The 18,155-nt window shown below is 39.9% G+C and overlaps 1 protein-coding gene across 1 annotated transcript; it reads right to left on the bottom strand.

The window, feature by feature from the left end:
* Nucleotides 1-6,799: 6,799 nt before the first annotated feature.
* On the bottom strand, nt 6,800-16,439 carry kcnk1b (potassium channel, subfamily K, member 1b). Its single transcript, XM_033613950.2, has 3 exons — nt 15,885-16,439; nt 13,894-14,289; nt 6,800-9,920 (listed from the first exon to the last, which is right to left on the bottom strand). The coding sequence occupies exons 1-3, from the start codon at nt 16,237-16,239 to the stop codon at nt 9,664-9,666; spliced, it is 1,008 nt and encodes a 335-aa protein (XP_033469841.1). The 5' UTR covers nt 16,240-16,439; the 3' UTR covers nt 6,800-9,663.
* Nucleotides 16,440-18,155: the final 1,716 nt, after the last annotated feature.

Here is an 18,155-nt window from a genome sequence, read left to right on the forward strand (position 1 = left end):
ATGTGATGGGTCATATATTTCTAGAGTGAAGAGGGATTTTAAAGTGCAAGAGCTCCAGGTTATCTGTAAAGAAAAACAAGATTTCACCATCCTTCATCATAACCTCCCCTTCAGCTCTCCCCTGTAAGCTCAAAAACTTGTACACTTCAGGGCTTAGTCAGAAACATAAGCCAGCGTGTTGTAAACCTCATTTCCATTATTCCTCTTATCCTCCTGTGTCCAGTTTCATACAGTTTAAAAAAAAGTATGATGTAAATCCTCTCTCTTCTCACCATCAATATTTAATGTAGCTCTCAGCCTGGAAACAGTGTGACAGGCCACTGCTGATTGGCCAGTGCATGGAGGAGAAGTGAAACTCTAAGCCAGTAAAAAAAGGTCACATTCATCACTGTGTATTTAAGTACTTAGAGGTTTTGTTAACATTTTTTTATCTCATTACTTAGCATTTGATTAGAGACTTTTTCATTTGCATAAACAAAAATAAGGAGCTGTTTGTTGTTATAATCCAGAGAGACACATCTATTCCTCTGTTGCAGAAGAAGAAGTGTTATAACAGCCAGGAGAAAACATAACCTTTATGAAATCGGCACCCTGTCGTCCCAGGGGCCTCTGTGATTTCTTAAGGGTATATTTGTTATTCAGCTGCCATTATTGGTAAGGCTGACACACAGCTGGAGGGTAGCCAGAATCTCTGTGGATGACAGGGCCCGCTGCTGCTATTATGTGTCAACATCGTGAACCAGTTAGCTGCCGAGGCAAACAGGTCCAGCTGGAAGAAAAAAACTGGCATCCTCTGTCTTCTTTTCTGGCTACACTGAACTGCCCTGATTTCCATTCTTAGATGTTCCCTTTTTTAGTTTTGCTGACAAATGAAAACAAGATAAAAATATATGATCAAAGTTCTGGAAGCGTCCATGCAAAGTCCCTTCTCCGTTGTGATGCTATTAATATTAAAAGACACCTCTGAAATATCAGGGATATGACACTTCACAGATGCTTTTCAGCTTCACAGAAGTTCACACAGAATCTGTCATGGAAATTGTTTTTCATTACGCATAGATAATAAACTCTGTTCTTCTTATAGCTGTCGAATAGATGTAATCACTGAATGGAAACACATTAGACATTCACAGCCACATTGTTATTATGAATAGAACATGCTTTTATGCATTTAACAAAAGCACTGGATGTCATTAAAATGGAAACTATTGTACATCTCTTTATTTCTTTCCCATACACATATTTAAATCCCATATTAAATCATTCCTTCAAAATCTGGCCAATGTTCTTGACAGGTAAATCCTCCTGCTTTTTGTGTCTCACACAACGTGCACCTCTCCACTCACATGTCTGCACTGCATATTTTTTTGCCCAATTTGCCAAAAGGGATTTGGAGTAATTGGTCACCCGGTGTTGGCGAGGGGAAACTCAGCACTGTGCTTCTCCAAGTCCTGAAGGTTGTCTGACATTCGGCACTTGAAACAAGTGGTTTCTTCCTCTGAATATTTATATCCAATTATTTTCGCTGAGTTGTGGGGTGTGAAGACTTGGCGAGGATGAGATCTCAGATGAGATTTTGAGGTTACTGTAATGTCACTCTGATAGTGTTATATAACTGACATTAACATTGTCAGTATTCATGTGCTTATTGGTCAAAGGCATGCGGCCATTTGCCTTTTGTCTTGTAATTAGTTCAAATTTTCTCAGATCTGATTATGTCACTTTTAGTGAGATGATGAATTGGAAAGACATAAGAACATGCGCCATGGTGTTGCATTCCCAAGAGTTGCTTCATATGTTTCAGCATGACTGATGATGTTTCAACCTGTGATGGGTTTCGTCAGAAGTCTGAACTCTTGGGAAAACAACAGCAGAGTAGAGTTCCTTTTCCCATTCATCTTTTTTTTATTCGTCTTTATTTTTCAGCACCTAATAAATGTGAACTTGCCTTCTTTGTATAAAACATGAGGGAAGCTGACTGATATTCTTTGAGCATCACACACTGCAGAGTTGGAGGTTTCACTGCAGAGTGGTTGCAAGGGAGAGAATGGCTGCAGCATCCATTTGCCCCTCCTTCTCTTCTCTCCTCACTTCTTCTGCTCCTGTCAGTTTGTCTCACCTCTTATACATTCAAGGCAGAGTTAACTGGGGCAGTGTGTATGTCCTGCTAAGTGTCTACATATACGTGCTTTTAATGCCAAGAAAATAAGACTGCTGTGCACCACCACAACCTGAAATGTGCATTTCCATGTTCCACTTTAGTCATTTCCTGGGCAGATTAATAAAAGCAAATCTGCACTACAACTTCGAAAATATAATCAACACTCCCTTAACTCCAGCAAAATGAAAGCATCGTGTTTGCAGTAGCAAATGAAAGCTGTTACAGAGTTGGCAGTGGGGAATGTTTGTGCTTGAGGCCTCCTGCATTCCCATAGTCCCAGTGTGTGTGTCAGGATATAAATAGAGCTGCTCCACCACCAGAAAGCGGTGCTATAGGGTGGTTGCGAGTTGTCTCCTCAGTGCAGCCCAACCCAACCTCCAGTCCTGGATGACCCCTCAGTCCCTGGATCACTAGCATATGGAGCCAAAGTTGCAACAATGGACTTGTTGTAAAGCCTCACACATTTTGCTACAGTGTGTGTTACTCTTTGGCTTTGCTGGAGTGGGCGTTTGATGCACATGCACCACAAGCTGAAATCACATGCATTACTTGCAACTGAAAGCACATCAGGATTCTTCAAAGAATCGCTTGAGATTCGGTGTAATTATGCATTGTTTCATTTTCTGCACAGAGATAAAAAAAATCATTCCAGTTACAGGATTTAAAGGCAGAATTCTTTTTATCTTCAGAGCTGCGGCTCAGGTAGTTTCCTGTGTGCATATGAATGATGCAAAAAGATCAAATAGCAATATTAATGACAAGGACCAGCGGGTATATTTCGGTCCAGTGCGTAGAGAGCGGTCTTCAGGGAATAGTCTTGTTCTGCCCTGATACACTTCTGACTGACAGCTTGGCTGCGTCTTCTGGCAATTGTACAGTATGTACCTTTTTGTGTTTGGGAACAAATTAAAAGCAAATAAAGGAGAGAAAGGGTGGGGCATTACAAGATGTGATGTCCTAAACCGTAGGTGTGCTTCAGCTGGCCTAGTGCCAAAGTATCTGGAGCCAGCAGATGCATTCTCATTTTGCTGTAAGTACAGACCTTGCTTGTGCATGCAGGATGTGTCATTTCCTGCAAGTGGATGCTCTTACCTCTTAGTATTCAACATTTTTTACATCATAACAGGCATGTAAATCACTCCTAAAACCCTAAAACTGAGACTCATTTATTTACAGGCTGCAGATTCTCCACAAGAGGGAACTCTCCGGTCATTGTTGTGACCATTTCAACCTGCACCACCTGCTGCAAAGGAAAGTAAGAGCAGCAGCAGTGGCCGAAAAATGCAGCGATTGTCAAAACTGCAGTTCCCTGAATGGCCACTTGAGGTTGGCTCCCCCATATTATACCCAACTTTTCAACAGAAATAAACTTGTTAACAGCCTGGTACAACAATAGTTTTGGTTTCTATCGCTAATTTAGTCATTCATGAAGTCTGTGCAGGGCTGAATCTTTATATACCTCACCCATTTACATTTTATTAAGGCTTAAAGCCATGCATAATTAAGGGCGTAGCAGCTTTAAATGACAGGCTGTCTGTGGATAGTGTCAGTGTGCTCTCAGTCAGACCCCTCTCCTTCACAGCTACAACCTCTTGTCCAAATTAGGTAACTTCTGGCTCCAAAAATCTAAGATGGCGACGGCCAAAAGGTCGAGCTTGTCCACAAACCAATGGGTGATGTCATGGTTGCTACATCTATTACTTGTATACAGTCTATGGATAATACATGCAAAAGTTGAAATGTCACTGGCATCACCTACAGCTATATCAAGTAATTGACCCTTTGCTAAGTCCCGCCCCCAGACACAGACTGGCCAACGTAACATCAGGCTGGCTGAGACCAGGGTCCGACAACAACACAGCTGTGCTCCATTGACTCTAATGCAATCGTTTCAGATTTCCTTCATTTTCAGGCTGGTTTTGAGGATTTGGAGCTAAATGTTGTGCCTGGGGCACGTCGTGTATTAATGATACTCGTTACCTGGAGAGGTTGGAAAAAGACATACGTTTCTTCCCTGTTCCAAAACCAAAATCAAACCCTGAAAAGTGTAGGGTTAGCTAGCTAGCTACTGAAGATATAGCCTACTGAATGTATACACATGCTGCTTTTGCTTTTTAATGATTATAACAGTGAAAAAAAGACCGACCCTGTTGTACAGGAACCAGTGAAGGGAAGAAGGGATTAGCTGATATTCAACCAGCTGTGTGTCATCGCATTGTGTGCAGATGATTGTTGTTTGCCTTTCCCCCAGAGCTCCCAGACAGTCTGGCAGCAGAGGTTTGAACGCTGGCGGTAGCACACGGGCTAAGTCAAACACTGTTCATCTGCACACACTGCGATGCCACACAGCTAGTTCAATATCAGCAAAGTTTCCCTTTATATTCATTGGCTTGTGTGGCGATCAGCAGTGATGTGGTGGTTCACTTTTACACTGTGATCTGTAGCCTACAGTTCGGCTTTAGCTTCTAACTATCTTTGTCTTTTTAACCTGTTGTTGCTGCTGAGTCAGTTTGACATCCTGGATATATCCTTCAAACACAGACTGTAGACCCCTCTGTCTGCTTCTCTCTGGAATCACTGTTTCATTTTTCAAAAAGTATGATAATATTTCTTCATTGAGTGCAGTTAGTTACAGTGTGGGCTCCATGCTTACTCCGACAGCTTGTCGGACCATCACAAAGAGGCGGGGCTTAACAAAAGGTCAAATGCTCTAACAGTTTAACACTGCCACCTACAAGCTATCAATGTTATAGCTACTTTTTCAACCTACAAAATGTGCATTTAAAATAAATAATACAATTCTCACAGAGGTTTGGGACCAATGGCATGAATAAATCATAAGTGTGAATAATAAGTGTGTTTAAGTGTGTGGGCTAACCCTCTTATTAGAGTAAATGCGCTTTTGTTGTTTTGCTGTTATGTTACTTTCATTATTTTTCTCATTAATTCTTGAACCTTTACAGACACTAATGTGTTATGTTCTGATTTATCACATGCATTTAAATGAGAAGTTATTTTCTGTGTTGTGTGCATTAACTGTTAATGAGGTGGTTGAATATTTAGCCTGAAGGGATAAAGGCCAGCTGATTTCAATATGCTATGTTTCTAATGAGGCTTACAGTTTGTTTGCACAGAAGCAGTGAATATTTTGATTTTTATATATAAAGGTGCAGTTTTATGGTGACCACTGACCGTTATACCATGCTCCTGATTCAAATGTTGTTGTTTAAATGTGCTGTATGGAGGCATCACCTTATTTATAAGGATGATTTGCAGTGCACAAATCGAATAAGGGTGGGGAGTCAGTGTCATTTGGCTCTCAGTTCTTCTGTTGTTGTGTTGTGAGTCTGTTCTGTAATAGGCTTTTCTAGAATACACAGCGCATCATACAAATTGAACAGATTGCATACTTCAGAGCAGGGATTCTGATCTGATCACAATATCTTTTCTTACAATCACATTATGCAAATGAACAGGCACAATTTCTATTCAGCACTGATCCTGAATATGGCAGATTTACACTCAAACCAGCCGACATCCTCAACAGTTACTTTCAATTACTGTACGAGCCCACAGGTAATTGTGTTCTCACAATGTGCATCCAATAAATACCTTACCAGGAGCTGCCTTCCCCTCATCTTTATTCAGGTGGCTCAACTTGATAACATGGATGTCGGCTCAGTGGCTCTGCAGCGAGCGGTGCCTGCATGTCGGATATAATTACACTTCTGTTCAATAAGAATTACAGCTGTTGAATAAAACAAGTGTGTTTTCTTTCAGTTGCCCTAAACATACCCAATTAAATTCCCTCTCCTCAGAGAGAAATATGCTGCCTGTAGCAATAAAACACAATATATTCTGTAGTACTGGGATAAATGCAGAGGCCGAATCACATACATTTTTCATTTTGTTCCAATTTCATGGGCCTATGTATTGTTTTGTGCCAGCTATTGTGCAGTTATACCAAAACCTTTTATATATATATATATACTGCAAATTTTAGAGCTTTGTTGGTCTTCACAGATTCTCATCATAAATCAGTGTCCTTCAACAGCTAACAATGTCCCCTTTTTTATGAAGTGCCACATACAATGAGTCTGATGTGCAAATCATCGCTTCTTGTGCTCAAAAAAAGCACTTCCTATTAATCAGTACGGATATCTGTGAGCCTTTTGTTCACCTCAAACCCCAATTACTGCTCCTCTGTGATGGAGATAATGATGGACCTCCATTTCAGATTTCAAGATGAGACTAAAACAGTGTTTTAAAGTAGCAAGAATTAACCAGCAATCTTTCTTTAAAAAAACAGACCCTACAGATAATCACATTCATTGCTATTTTTCTGCTCTTCTTTCCCATTCATCCAAGCTGTTTTGTGCATGAAAAAACACCTTACAAGTGTCCACATCTCCCAGCCTTGATTGTATTCATTTGTATTCATTAATTCAAGTACACTTCTATGATAAATACATGTTATATAATCACACGTGTTGCTGCAGGGTGACTTCTGAGCACAACCCATACCCATCCCCACACACCCATGACCTACGACTGGATCAGCTAGTTACCATTGGCATTGTACAGCAGTGGCTCTGGATAATTCACAGAGAGAAAGGAAAATAATCCACAAAAGTCAGATTAAATAATAATAAACCAACACTTTATTTAAGACACACTGATATTGTACAGTTCATGGATTCACTTTGTATGCTAAAATGAATTTTACAGAAAACCTTGGTGCCCCGTGGCACTCCTGCGGTAAGTATTGGTATTGTAACATTAAAATACTCACTGGTGCATATGAGTCTACACCACAACAACTGAAGAGATATGTACAGAAACCTTGGATTCCAAAATTTTCCAAACAAGTTACTTTTGTCAGCATAAATAAATCATGTCAGTGTGCTTCCATTTGAAATCCTTGACACAACATTTACTCCCTGAACAGAACTACTTCACCTGGCAGCTTGCACCCTTAAGACAAACTGTATGTGCATGACAAACACTGCTGAAAACAGTCGACGGGTAAAAGCTTTGACATCAATCTTTAACATATCCACAAACAGTCAAACATCTTACAGTAAGAGAGACCCAAGCTTGGCAAAATTCAAGTTCTCCTTTTCCTCAGCAGACAATAAGAACAATTTCAATGCTTCACAGTTTACACAAAGGCCAAGACTGGTGGAAAGAAAAAAAACTACAATCCCACTGATCTATAACATACAATATTAAAGATCAGTGAAAAACTCAGATGATGACACACTCGAAGCTAATTTTGCAAGCGGTCATTACACATTGCCACAGGCAGCTCACCTGTACACACTGTTTTAAATAAACTTGTCACCACTAAACTAACAGAGCCAGCAGAGCAGCAAGGAGTGACACTGCACTCTGGTCAGGCCTTGAGTCACACTGTAGCAAACAGCATTAAAAAAATGTTACATTCAAGACTTCATAAAAGGCTGCGACTGTGTCTTGATGTTGCGATGTAGCAGAAAAAGATGAGGTCAGAACTTCAGCTCCACACAGAGACTGAGACATAGTTAAAATTCATAACAAATGCACATCAAAAAAATAATGTAGCGGTGTGCTACACTACACATGTGGGTGTCTATTTGTGCCAAACAGAATATTAAGTGAAATTAAGTACTTCTGTTAAAACATTTTTTTCTCTCAGATACAAATAATTTTTTAAAAATACACAGAGGAGTGCAATGTCAATGTCATATAAACTTGCAAGTGTATATCCACTGGATTAAACTCCAATTATGGAGAGTTTTCCTTGGCTGATGAGCAGATTAAAAACTGATGTGGTAGATTATCGTAACTGGGATGTTTTAGTTGCACTCCTGCTGCTACACTTTAAAGTTTCAAGTTTCCCCAATGCTCCTCTCTGGTGCAGAATTACCTTTAATTATTACTACTAAAATTTTGTAAACCTTCCTCATGTCAAAAATATACATTTCTACATTCAAATTATGTCAATACAGTAAAATAGTTTCTGTTCGACATCTTGAATTTTCTAGCTTAGAGCAGATCATCCACATCAAAAGTATCATTATTTTTCCATTAGAATATCTCATGTTTTACAGGTGAAATCTTTGGAGCCATGTCCCTTTTCTTTCTGAGAAAATTCCAAACGGATATTTTTTTCCTGTACTACTGCCTGGCTCCAGTACATGTGCAAAATGAACTTTCTTTATTGACAGTAAAAAGCAACAGGGCCCGCCAGCCCTCTGTGGTTCCCTTTTTAAGCTACCTCTACTTCCCTTTTCAAACAGTCAAGCACACATTAATCATTCAGACAAATCAATAAATTATAGTGCTTAATATCACACGTGAACAACTCTGAAATAGCACTGCAACGTGTTGAGAAAATACAGATATCTGCAGACGAATACTATCCCTCACAATGAAATGTGTAACAACGTGGAGTCCAAAAAGAATAGTTAACACCTCCGTAAAGATGAGCCAAAAATGCTACCAAACAGACTGTAAAAGTACGCTCGTATGTGCGAAGGAAATAGTTTCTTCCTGATAAACAAAGCCTGCTGTTTTGCAATCTTTGTATTCAGAAATGTCATACTTCCAGGAGATCTTCTTCTGAGCTCAGCCCACTTATTGTTCATACAATGTCTATTCTTTCAGATGCTTTGTCCAGGATTGACTGTGAGTTCTCTTTCAGTCAACCGTGTGACACACATTATGCAATGGAGAAAAAAAGGCCTCTGAAACTTTCAAAAAACTTCTCAAAAGATCAATAGGAGCCAATCCAGCTAGTGTTTCAGAGCATACCTATCAACAAACTTTGATTAGTTTCAACAAGCACTGTTAGAAAACACGTCATGGTACATTCCTGTCAAAGTTACACCTGAAAAAATTTAAGTTCTGAACTCAAATGATGGTTTATGACTTGAGTTGTTCTGTGTTTTAGCTACATTTCGGCTCATCTTTAACAGATGTGCTAATTCTAAATGGTGCTATACTGTACATCTTAAAACATTTACCTGATTATGTATACTCCACACACCTGTCAAGCATTTCTATTTATAAGGTACATACATGTTTATAGACTATTTTGTGACAGACTACAGAAAACTGTCCTATGTTTCAGCTAGATTTAAGAGACCAATTACTTTCTAAAATGTTCCTAAATATGCAATAAAATAGCACAGCTCATAAAGGTGTTCGTCTCCTGTGAGTCATACAGCACAAGGCTTTTCTTTTATTACTGACTTTGTCTTCATAGTCACTGTTAAATTATTCATTTTATCCCTTATTAATTTCTGCTGCGTAGCACTATATTGTCAGTACTGTGGTTTGATAAGTGAAATTGTTTGCTTGATCTGAATAGTCTCAACTAGTTTTACTAAAATTTGCAGGGCTGAGCTTTGCAGAATGCCTACAGCTGATCTACTCCTTCTATCTACTTCTATTCTGGCGTGCATTACTCCCCTACGTTCATGTTTTCATCCTTCATTGGACGTTTGCTCTGTCCGTGTTTACTGGATCATGGGATCGTCATTGGGAGAGACCAGAGTTGGAACGCCAACAAACGGCTGGGGTTTGCCCTCACTGTAAGCCGTGGCTCTGTTGGACACGGTGGTGAAGGACAGGTGGTCGTGCTCCAAAATGGCGAGGCGGTCCTGCGGCTTCTCCTTCTTCAGGTAGAACATCTTCCTCAGCTGCTTCAGCTGCTGCAGCTCGCAGAAGGTCTCCAGCACCACCAGCATGACTATCAGACCCAGGATCAGGTAGACTGAGGAGACAAACACACAGGCAAGGAAGGGATTACAAAAATGGCTCATGAGTAATTAGCTAGAAGTACGATTAAATCTCACCATGGCAAAATCAAGAAACAAGAAATCCCTTTAATATTCCTCAAGATTTAAGTATGTTTTAAAACTTAACAATAAAGTTTTTTCATATGACATAAACCAATTAAGACTAATTAATCTTTTTTTTTTTTTACACAGTAAAACTCATAAAAACATTGTCCTGTAAAAACACTACTAATGTACTTCCTCACTATTGTTCCAAAACCTGTTGTGTATATGCACTGACACAAGAGGGCAGTGGCTAGCTAACCACGGTGACAACAACAGAGTGTGTGCTTTGTAGAGTGGTGAGATGGGAAGAGAAACAGTTTGAGGCAAAGCTGTAAATCCCCCACTGTCATGTAAATGTTTGTTGATTGGTGCCAGGAATTAAATCTTTCACTGGACTGACTTTCACTTGATGCAAGCCAACAGTCTTTGGCAGCATCTGACATGAAAAATCCCCCTGACACTCCCTGGTAACCCCAGGTGGGTCTAGACCGCTGCCAACTATATTAACAGTAATACAATTACTGTATAAGCCCTTTTTGCTATTTATACTACAACTTATATAAATAGTAGGAATATTACACACTATTAGTGGGATGTTGAGTGGCATTTGCAGGAAGTGACATGTATTCTGCATGTTAGGGCTGCACAATACATCATGCTGTTATCATCCTCCTGATGTCAACGCAGAGACCGCGTTATTGCACTCGGGGATTTTTGAGTTAGTTGATTGTAGATACTGAAATTTCTAAATTTAATATAGTACCTCAAAAATATATATCCGAAACCATTTTCAATACCACAGGGAAAACTGACATTATGGGGAATAGGCTACAATTTAAGAACTCTTTTTATGGTTAGTATCAGAGTACACCAGAATGACTAGTAAACATTATGGCTGCACAGTTAATCAAAACATTACTGAAACTGCAATATAGCCAAGTGCAATATCCAAATTGTGGGTGCATTCATTCCTTCATGGGGTAAGAGGCGGGGTACATCCTGGATAGGCCGCCAGACTATCGCAGGGCTGACACATAGAGACAGACAGCCATTCATGCTCACATTTACACCTACGGCAAATTAAGAGTCACCAATTAACCTGACGTGCATGTCTTTGGACTGTGGGAAGAAACCAGAGACCCCAGAGAAACCCACCCTGACACGAGGAGAACATGAAAACTCCGCCCAGAGGGGCTCCCCCACCCCGGGTTCGAAACAGGAAACCTCTTGCTGTGAGGCGCCAATGCTAACCACTGCACCACCATGCCACAATGTGGTGCCATTTTAGGTAAAATTTGTCAGAACATACCATTATAAATGAAGCACTGAGGTGCTACAGAGATACCCCGACCTACAAATCATATACCAGATGTAAGGGAACGTGTTCATTTGGTTGAGACCCCAGTAAAATCACATTATCATCATTTTTATGTTTCATAGAGTGAAAATGGAATGCAAAAAATACCACTAAAATTGCCTCTCACATCGCAATATCTATCAAAATAATTGCAATATGATTTTTTTTTTTTTTTGCATACTGTGTAGCCCTAGAAAACACTAACAATGAGACAAAGTGAGAAAGTACAGCTGGTCTTGATGTATCAATACATCCAGTGTATCAATAAACACATGACAAAGGAGAGAATCAGTAGAAAACTGCACCTAAATGTGGTTTGCTGTTTTTTAGCAGTATACTGAAAGCAACAGAAAGGCACAACTGAGTACAACATAATATCTAATTATTTATCACAAATAATATTTCATATTTTTTCATATTTTGCAGCCTGACTGTATATTGCATTTTTGCATTTAAGCACCAATCTCTTGTTTGGACTCACTTAAGAAGGCAGAACATAATGAATGTGCACAGAATGGCGCTATTGCCTAAATGCAAATTGAAAAAGCAGTGACCACTTATCACCGAGCACACTAGCAAAATCAAGACAAACAAAACACAGCAAGACATGATTTGTTCATTATTTGTGGCCAACTACGTCTTACATATCTGCTCTGAATGTTATTGCAGAGAATGATATCACTTCTGATACCGACATGCAATTTTTGACGGAGGAAGTCGCTCGAATGTGTCTTGTGTTATTTGTGCAAACAAATACATTCTGTCACAGCCTTCTCGCCTCCTACAGACTGACACATTGTTCCTGAATGACGTCTCCCTGGACAAGTGCGCACCACACATCCACACACCTGCCCACACACACACACATTGGAGTAGCATTTGACATTCATGCACACCCACAGCTTGTCAAAAATGCATGAGCTCAAATTGAATTTGACTCTTTCTTTTTTTTTTTTTTTTTTTTTTTAAAATTCTAGTTACTATTAGCTCTGACAGCGCTGCTGACAGGAAGCTGCACATTCACCCAGAAAATGCAATCAATGCCTTGCTGCTCTCTGTTAGGCCATGGCTCAATTTTTATCTCCTGCACTGCATGATGTTGTCCCTGACTGATTAATAGGCCTTTAACTGAGAGGAAAAATGCACCTTTGTCAGCAGCTTTAAAAAATATCCAAGGTGTGGAGAAGGCTGCCGATATTGCAACTGAACCCTTTTCATTTTTTAGAAGTTTGCATAACATATGCTTCCTGTTGTAACAATTTCAGTAACACTGTGTGAGTAGGGCAGGTTATTTATGACCTCTAATGTCAATATGCTGTGGTGGTTAATTAATTTGTTTATTTTAGTTTTGTAATAGCTGTCTGTTTTGAAATCAGTAGTAATAGTATATCAATAGCAATACACTTCCTACTGTATCTGTCAAATAAACTATAATCACATTATAGTCATGATTTTAGGCAAACTGAGATAAAGTCAGTGCGACCATTTATAACACAAGCTAGATCTGAGACAGCAACCTGTAAGTCAGGCTCAAGCTAAATCTTTTCAACCAGTTTATGACAAAAAAACTGAATCCTATCTATGTATTTGTTATTTTCAAGCATATGTTTACCATGTTGCATGTAAACAGATCAAAAAAACAGACCCAGCTGATTTTCTCACGCCCAGGTAGATCATGACATGCTATATGTGATACTCTCAAATCAGTAAGTCATTATAACATTAATTATGAGACACTGGGACTATTTAAAGGAGCAGTCTGTAGGATTTAGTGGTATCTTGAGGTGAGGTTGCAGATTGCAAACAACTAAACTATATACGTTTCAACCCTCCTTTTCCAAGCGTGTAGGGGAACCTACGGTGGCCCTAAGGTTGCATAAAAAGGCAAAAGGCCCTACCTAGAGCCAGTGTTTCCCCCAATCTGTGCTACTGTAGAAACATGACAGTGCTCCATGGAAGAGGACTCCCTACCTTTGTAGATGTAGATATGAAGTGCTCATTCTAAGCTAACAAAAATATAACAATTCTCATTTTCAGGTGATTATACACTAATGAAAACATAATTATGAATATTATATTCCATTGCTGCCAATAGATCCCCCTGAATCCTACCCACTTCTCCTGTAACTTGAACAAATTGAGATTATCACTCTACTATGATACAGAGTGTTGCGCAAATGACATAGAATTTATGGGGCTTTATTTGCTGGATTGCTTTCTGTTCTTCCAGCGCAAACAAAGCAAGCTGTAATATCTCTCTGCAACAGGAAGTGTTAGAGGATATGAGAAATGGGATAATGAAACACAGGCACTAACAGTGCCACTGCTGTGTGCAAGTCACCTTGTCTGTAATATATTTTGGCTCACAGCATGTATATGGTTGGACAGTGAATATATAATGTTTATGCTGATTGATATAGTGACATTAGAAATACCTCAAGACAAATGAAAATGGACAGGAAGTGGAATTAATCTGAGCCCTTTCAGCTGCCACCACCTTGCCACGGAAATACAAGCTCCAAATACAAATAATCATCAGCACTCACCAGTGATGCCCACTTTGTAGAGCTCCCTGAACCTCTGATTAGCAGCCTCTCCAGGCACGTAGTCACCCAGGCCAATGGTGCTGAGCGAAATGAAGCAGAAGTAGAAGGACTCCAGGAAGTTCCAGTTCTCCTCCAGCGCTGAGAAGATGGCAGCGGGGATCAGGAAGAAGCAGGAGACGGCCAACGTGGCGAGCAGAGTGGCATGAACGATGGCCACCAGGGGCTTGGACAGGCCCCACCGCCTGTGGATGTACATGATCGGCCTCCGCGTGCTAAACACCATGATCCTTTGCACCACCGCGGTGAGGAAGAGGAGGGTGAAGGGGATGCCAATCACTGAATAGATAATGCAAAATGCCTTCCCACCATCTGACAGTGGTGCTGTGTGGCCATATCCTGTAGGAAAACAAGCAGGACGGAAAATAAATACATGTAAATGCGTGCACTGCATGCCATCTCACCCTAAAGGTTTTGGAGCTCAGCCTATTTCTTGCTTATTTAAACTTTATTTACACAATATAGGATCCTGAGCATACACATTCTTTTAAAGCAACGCCCTGTTTACAGACAAACAAACACTAACTAAATATAGCAGTCATGACACACAATAAAAAAGGTGCAGGCTCAATTGAAGCAGGCGGACAGGTACAAGATGATGACAGAAAAGTCTTGAGGTTATGTCATGTTAATGCGAAGGAGGTGCTGCTGTAGAAACATCACATGTTCTCGTGAGGTGCTGCATACAGGCATGTTAAAAATACCATGGGTCACTCACATGAGCACGCAAATGAGGAAACGGTGGCAGCTTTTCTCGTGATTTGGGTTGTTAAAATCCCCAAGAGTTCACTTTCAACCATCCACTTTCAACTTCTGTTTGGTATTCATTAAATACAATGCAGCTACTTCTCTTTGAATGATACCAATGCACAGCTGCACACTGGTTCCCGTCCATTTTGTCTCTGGTGAGAGTTCAAATTAATGCCATCAGGTGTCAGGTGCTGTGTTTTGTAACTGATGTAACTGCTGTGGAAAAAAACGCGGATTAAACTCTGAGACTGCCACTGATGACAGCAAGACGTCTGAGTCTGAAAACCAGAAAGAGTCAGAGCTCTATCTGATCTACATGTCTGTCATGTATGAGAAGTTTTATGCAGCCAGGAAGCCACTGCTGCACACGTTATCCACATAATCTCGTATGTTGAAACTTCCGAGATAACTGCTGCCGTATGGTCAGACTAAAGTTCTTCAGGTATCCTGCCTGACAAGCTTCAGCAAGCTAAGTCCTTTTGAGCCTAGATAACAGAGGAAAAAAAACACCTGAGTACACTGTTGTGCAAAGCAGCATGGATGCCTTAGGAGAAAATATACAAAACTGTTTGTTTAAAGGCATTGCCTAAATAAAATGTTATTGCCTGGGGGGGGGGGGGATGAAGATGATAGTGTTGACACAGACATAAAAGTTTATTGGTTCTGTCCTTGACACTGGATACAGGCCTGTCTGTCAGGGATACAGCAATATACTGTATATTTAGTAAAAAGGCTGGTGATTTAGTCATGTTATATTTATCAAAGGCTGAACTGACTGGAAGGCAATGGTCACTGTGCCAATATAAATGTAAGACATAAACCACAGTTTTGGCCTCTGTAGTAAAATAACCAGGATACATGCACAGTTTTTAATTTGAGGATACAGATGCAACCAGCTTTACAGCCTGGTTGAAATGTTGGGGTATATAGTGTTGTAATATGTATTAATAACTTATCTGTTTGTTAATGTACCCTACAGTTACCACATTTTGAAAGACATATTTAGTTTCCACCACTAGCCTGGTTACATTCAGTAGGCCATAGGTTTGTGTGGCCTAGCAGTGGCTTACAGGTGCCAAAACAGGAGCCCACTTTACAGTAATGCTGGCTGAAACACATGTTATCAACTGCAGCATCACCTACACTGTCCAGCTTGAGCCTATCATTGTGTGACCAGCACTTACCTGTGGTGGACAGCACTGTGCTCGCAAAAAACAGCGCAGACGTGAAGTCCCAGTTCCAGTTAGCCGATGCGTTATTGAGGATGGAAACCCCGTAATTACTGGCGTCTAGGGCTCTCTTTAGAAACCGCTCCAGACGCTCCTCGGACAGACACTCATTGTCCTGGAGGAACTGTTTTTTAACGGCCCTCAGCTCCTGGCGCAGGAGGTCTTCATAAGGCAGCTCCACCGAGGAGAAGACAACAGCTCCGAATATGAGATACAGGATATACCCCAGGACTAGAGATACAAAATACCATGTCGATTTGTGACTCTGTATCAACCGCACACACGAATTGCTGGCTAGAGACTGAAGCATTTTTCAGCAGGGAGCCTTTATCACTTCCGTTTTAACGCTACGGGTTTTATATAAATATAATACTAAACTAATGTGGTTAATTAAAGCCGCCAAGCGCGTTATATTACCGAAATATATCCCAAAGAGAAGGATGTTGACACGGACAAAGCTTGAATGAGGATTCTCTTCCCCCTCCACGAAACCTGCTGTGGCAGTTGGGGCGTTCAAGTGCAATCGGAAATACCTAAATTGTTCAATGGGAGGACCAGGAGATTTACGTTTTGGTCGTCGTGGATGGACAAATAGCCTATGTGTGCCAACTTTACAACAAAAAAAACCAAAACTTTATATTTAGCCTACAGAAGCACATGCAGCCCTGCTTTTTAGCTCTGTGTAGCCTAAAATATTGATTAGGCTACTTCTTATTCCTGTTTGCATTCAGTTTATTCATTAGCAATTCCTGTCTACCACAAAATTATATACTAATTTTAATTGTGAACTTGCTCTGTGGTTATGTGATCCTGTGGAGCGATGTATGAGGACATGTTTTTGTTTGTCAGTTTGTTTTCTTCTCTTTCCTTCCAGAAATATTTGGTCATTTTTCTTTATGTAGGGGAGTCCACCTCCATATTATGAAAAATATGTGCTTTGTATTCTTGTGTTCCCAGAAAATAATATATGTATGCCATGTACCGAGCCTTTCAAACCAATGCAAACTTGAATTATACAATTTTATTTTTTCATTTATTGTGACTTGCAGCATTTATATCTCCTTTGTTTTACTTGTTTATGTGATTTTCTTTTTTTATATATAGCCTATTTAATGAGTGTTGACAAGGGGAGCCTGTAAGATTTTCATAGGCGGTGACTTTTTCTCTGGAATTATTGTGCATATGACAATAAATAACTTGAAACTTTATTCCTCTTTCTCTCTGCTGCTATATCACACTACACTACAATAAATAGATAGGCTAGATAAAAAATAAACACACACACACACACACACACACACACACACACACACACACTGGAGTCCAATTTATTTTTCCCCCTCATCTTTTTATTTCAGAAGTGTACAATAATCAGCAGTAGTTATTAATGGGTGAACATATATTACCACAACAGTAGCCTACACTGAGTATCATCTTATCTTCCCATCCCTACCCTCCACCCCAATATTCCTGTGCAAAATATGTATACATACACACATACACATACATGTATCATACACATATACATACAAAAGCAACGAAAAGAAAAATTAAGTAGGCTAATGATATAATATGTCCTGGAGTGTAGTTTCTAAAAATAATAAAACTACAAAACCTTTGTTAACCATAAGTTAAAGGCTCCTGAATTTAGAGTTCTCGTATTTCCGAGCTTCAAGAGATACTGAAGGCAGCAAGTGATGCGGAGGCGACAAAGACGCTGTGACGTCAGAGCTTGCATCTCTCCTCCCAGGTAGTCGGGTCTATTTTGACGTCTTTCGCTTTCTATTCAAAGATGCTGTGAAAACGTCAGAAAGCCATTGTCGCTAGTCTCCTGGCCTGTTATTATGTAACCAGAGATAGTGAAGATGAAACGCCCTGATACACAGAGTATAAAGCAGGTGGTGGACGAGCATGGAAGATGTGTGGAGACAGGTTTATGAACTGACCTTTAAGACGCTTCAGTGTAAACTAGAGTAAAGAGTAAATAATGAATTTGACTTTCTCCTGTGGAGATCTTTATGTTTTATTTAGCAGCATAGTTTTTGTCAGTATTTGAATTCAGCTTACAAATATGTATTAACATTTCTGAGATATTTGTAGTTTACTTGATTATTTCCATTGTATACTATTGGTACTTCTACTTCACTACCTTTTGGAGGCCAGTGTTGTATTTTTAACTCCACTATATTCATTTGAGCTTTAATTACCTTGCATATTTATATTATA

Source organism: Epinephelus lanceolatus, chromosome 17 (genome assembly GCF_041903045.1).
Source record: "Epinephelus lanceolatus isolate andai-2023 chromosome 17, ASM4190304v1, whole genome shotgun sequence".
Taxonomy (NCBI): domain Eukaryota; kingdom Metazoa; phylum Chordata; class Actinopteri; order Perciformes; family Serranidae; genus Epinephelus; species Epinephelus lanceolatus.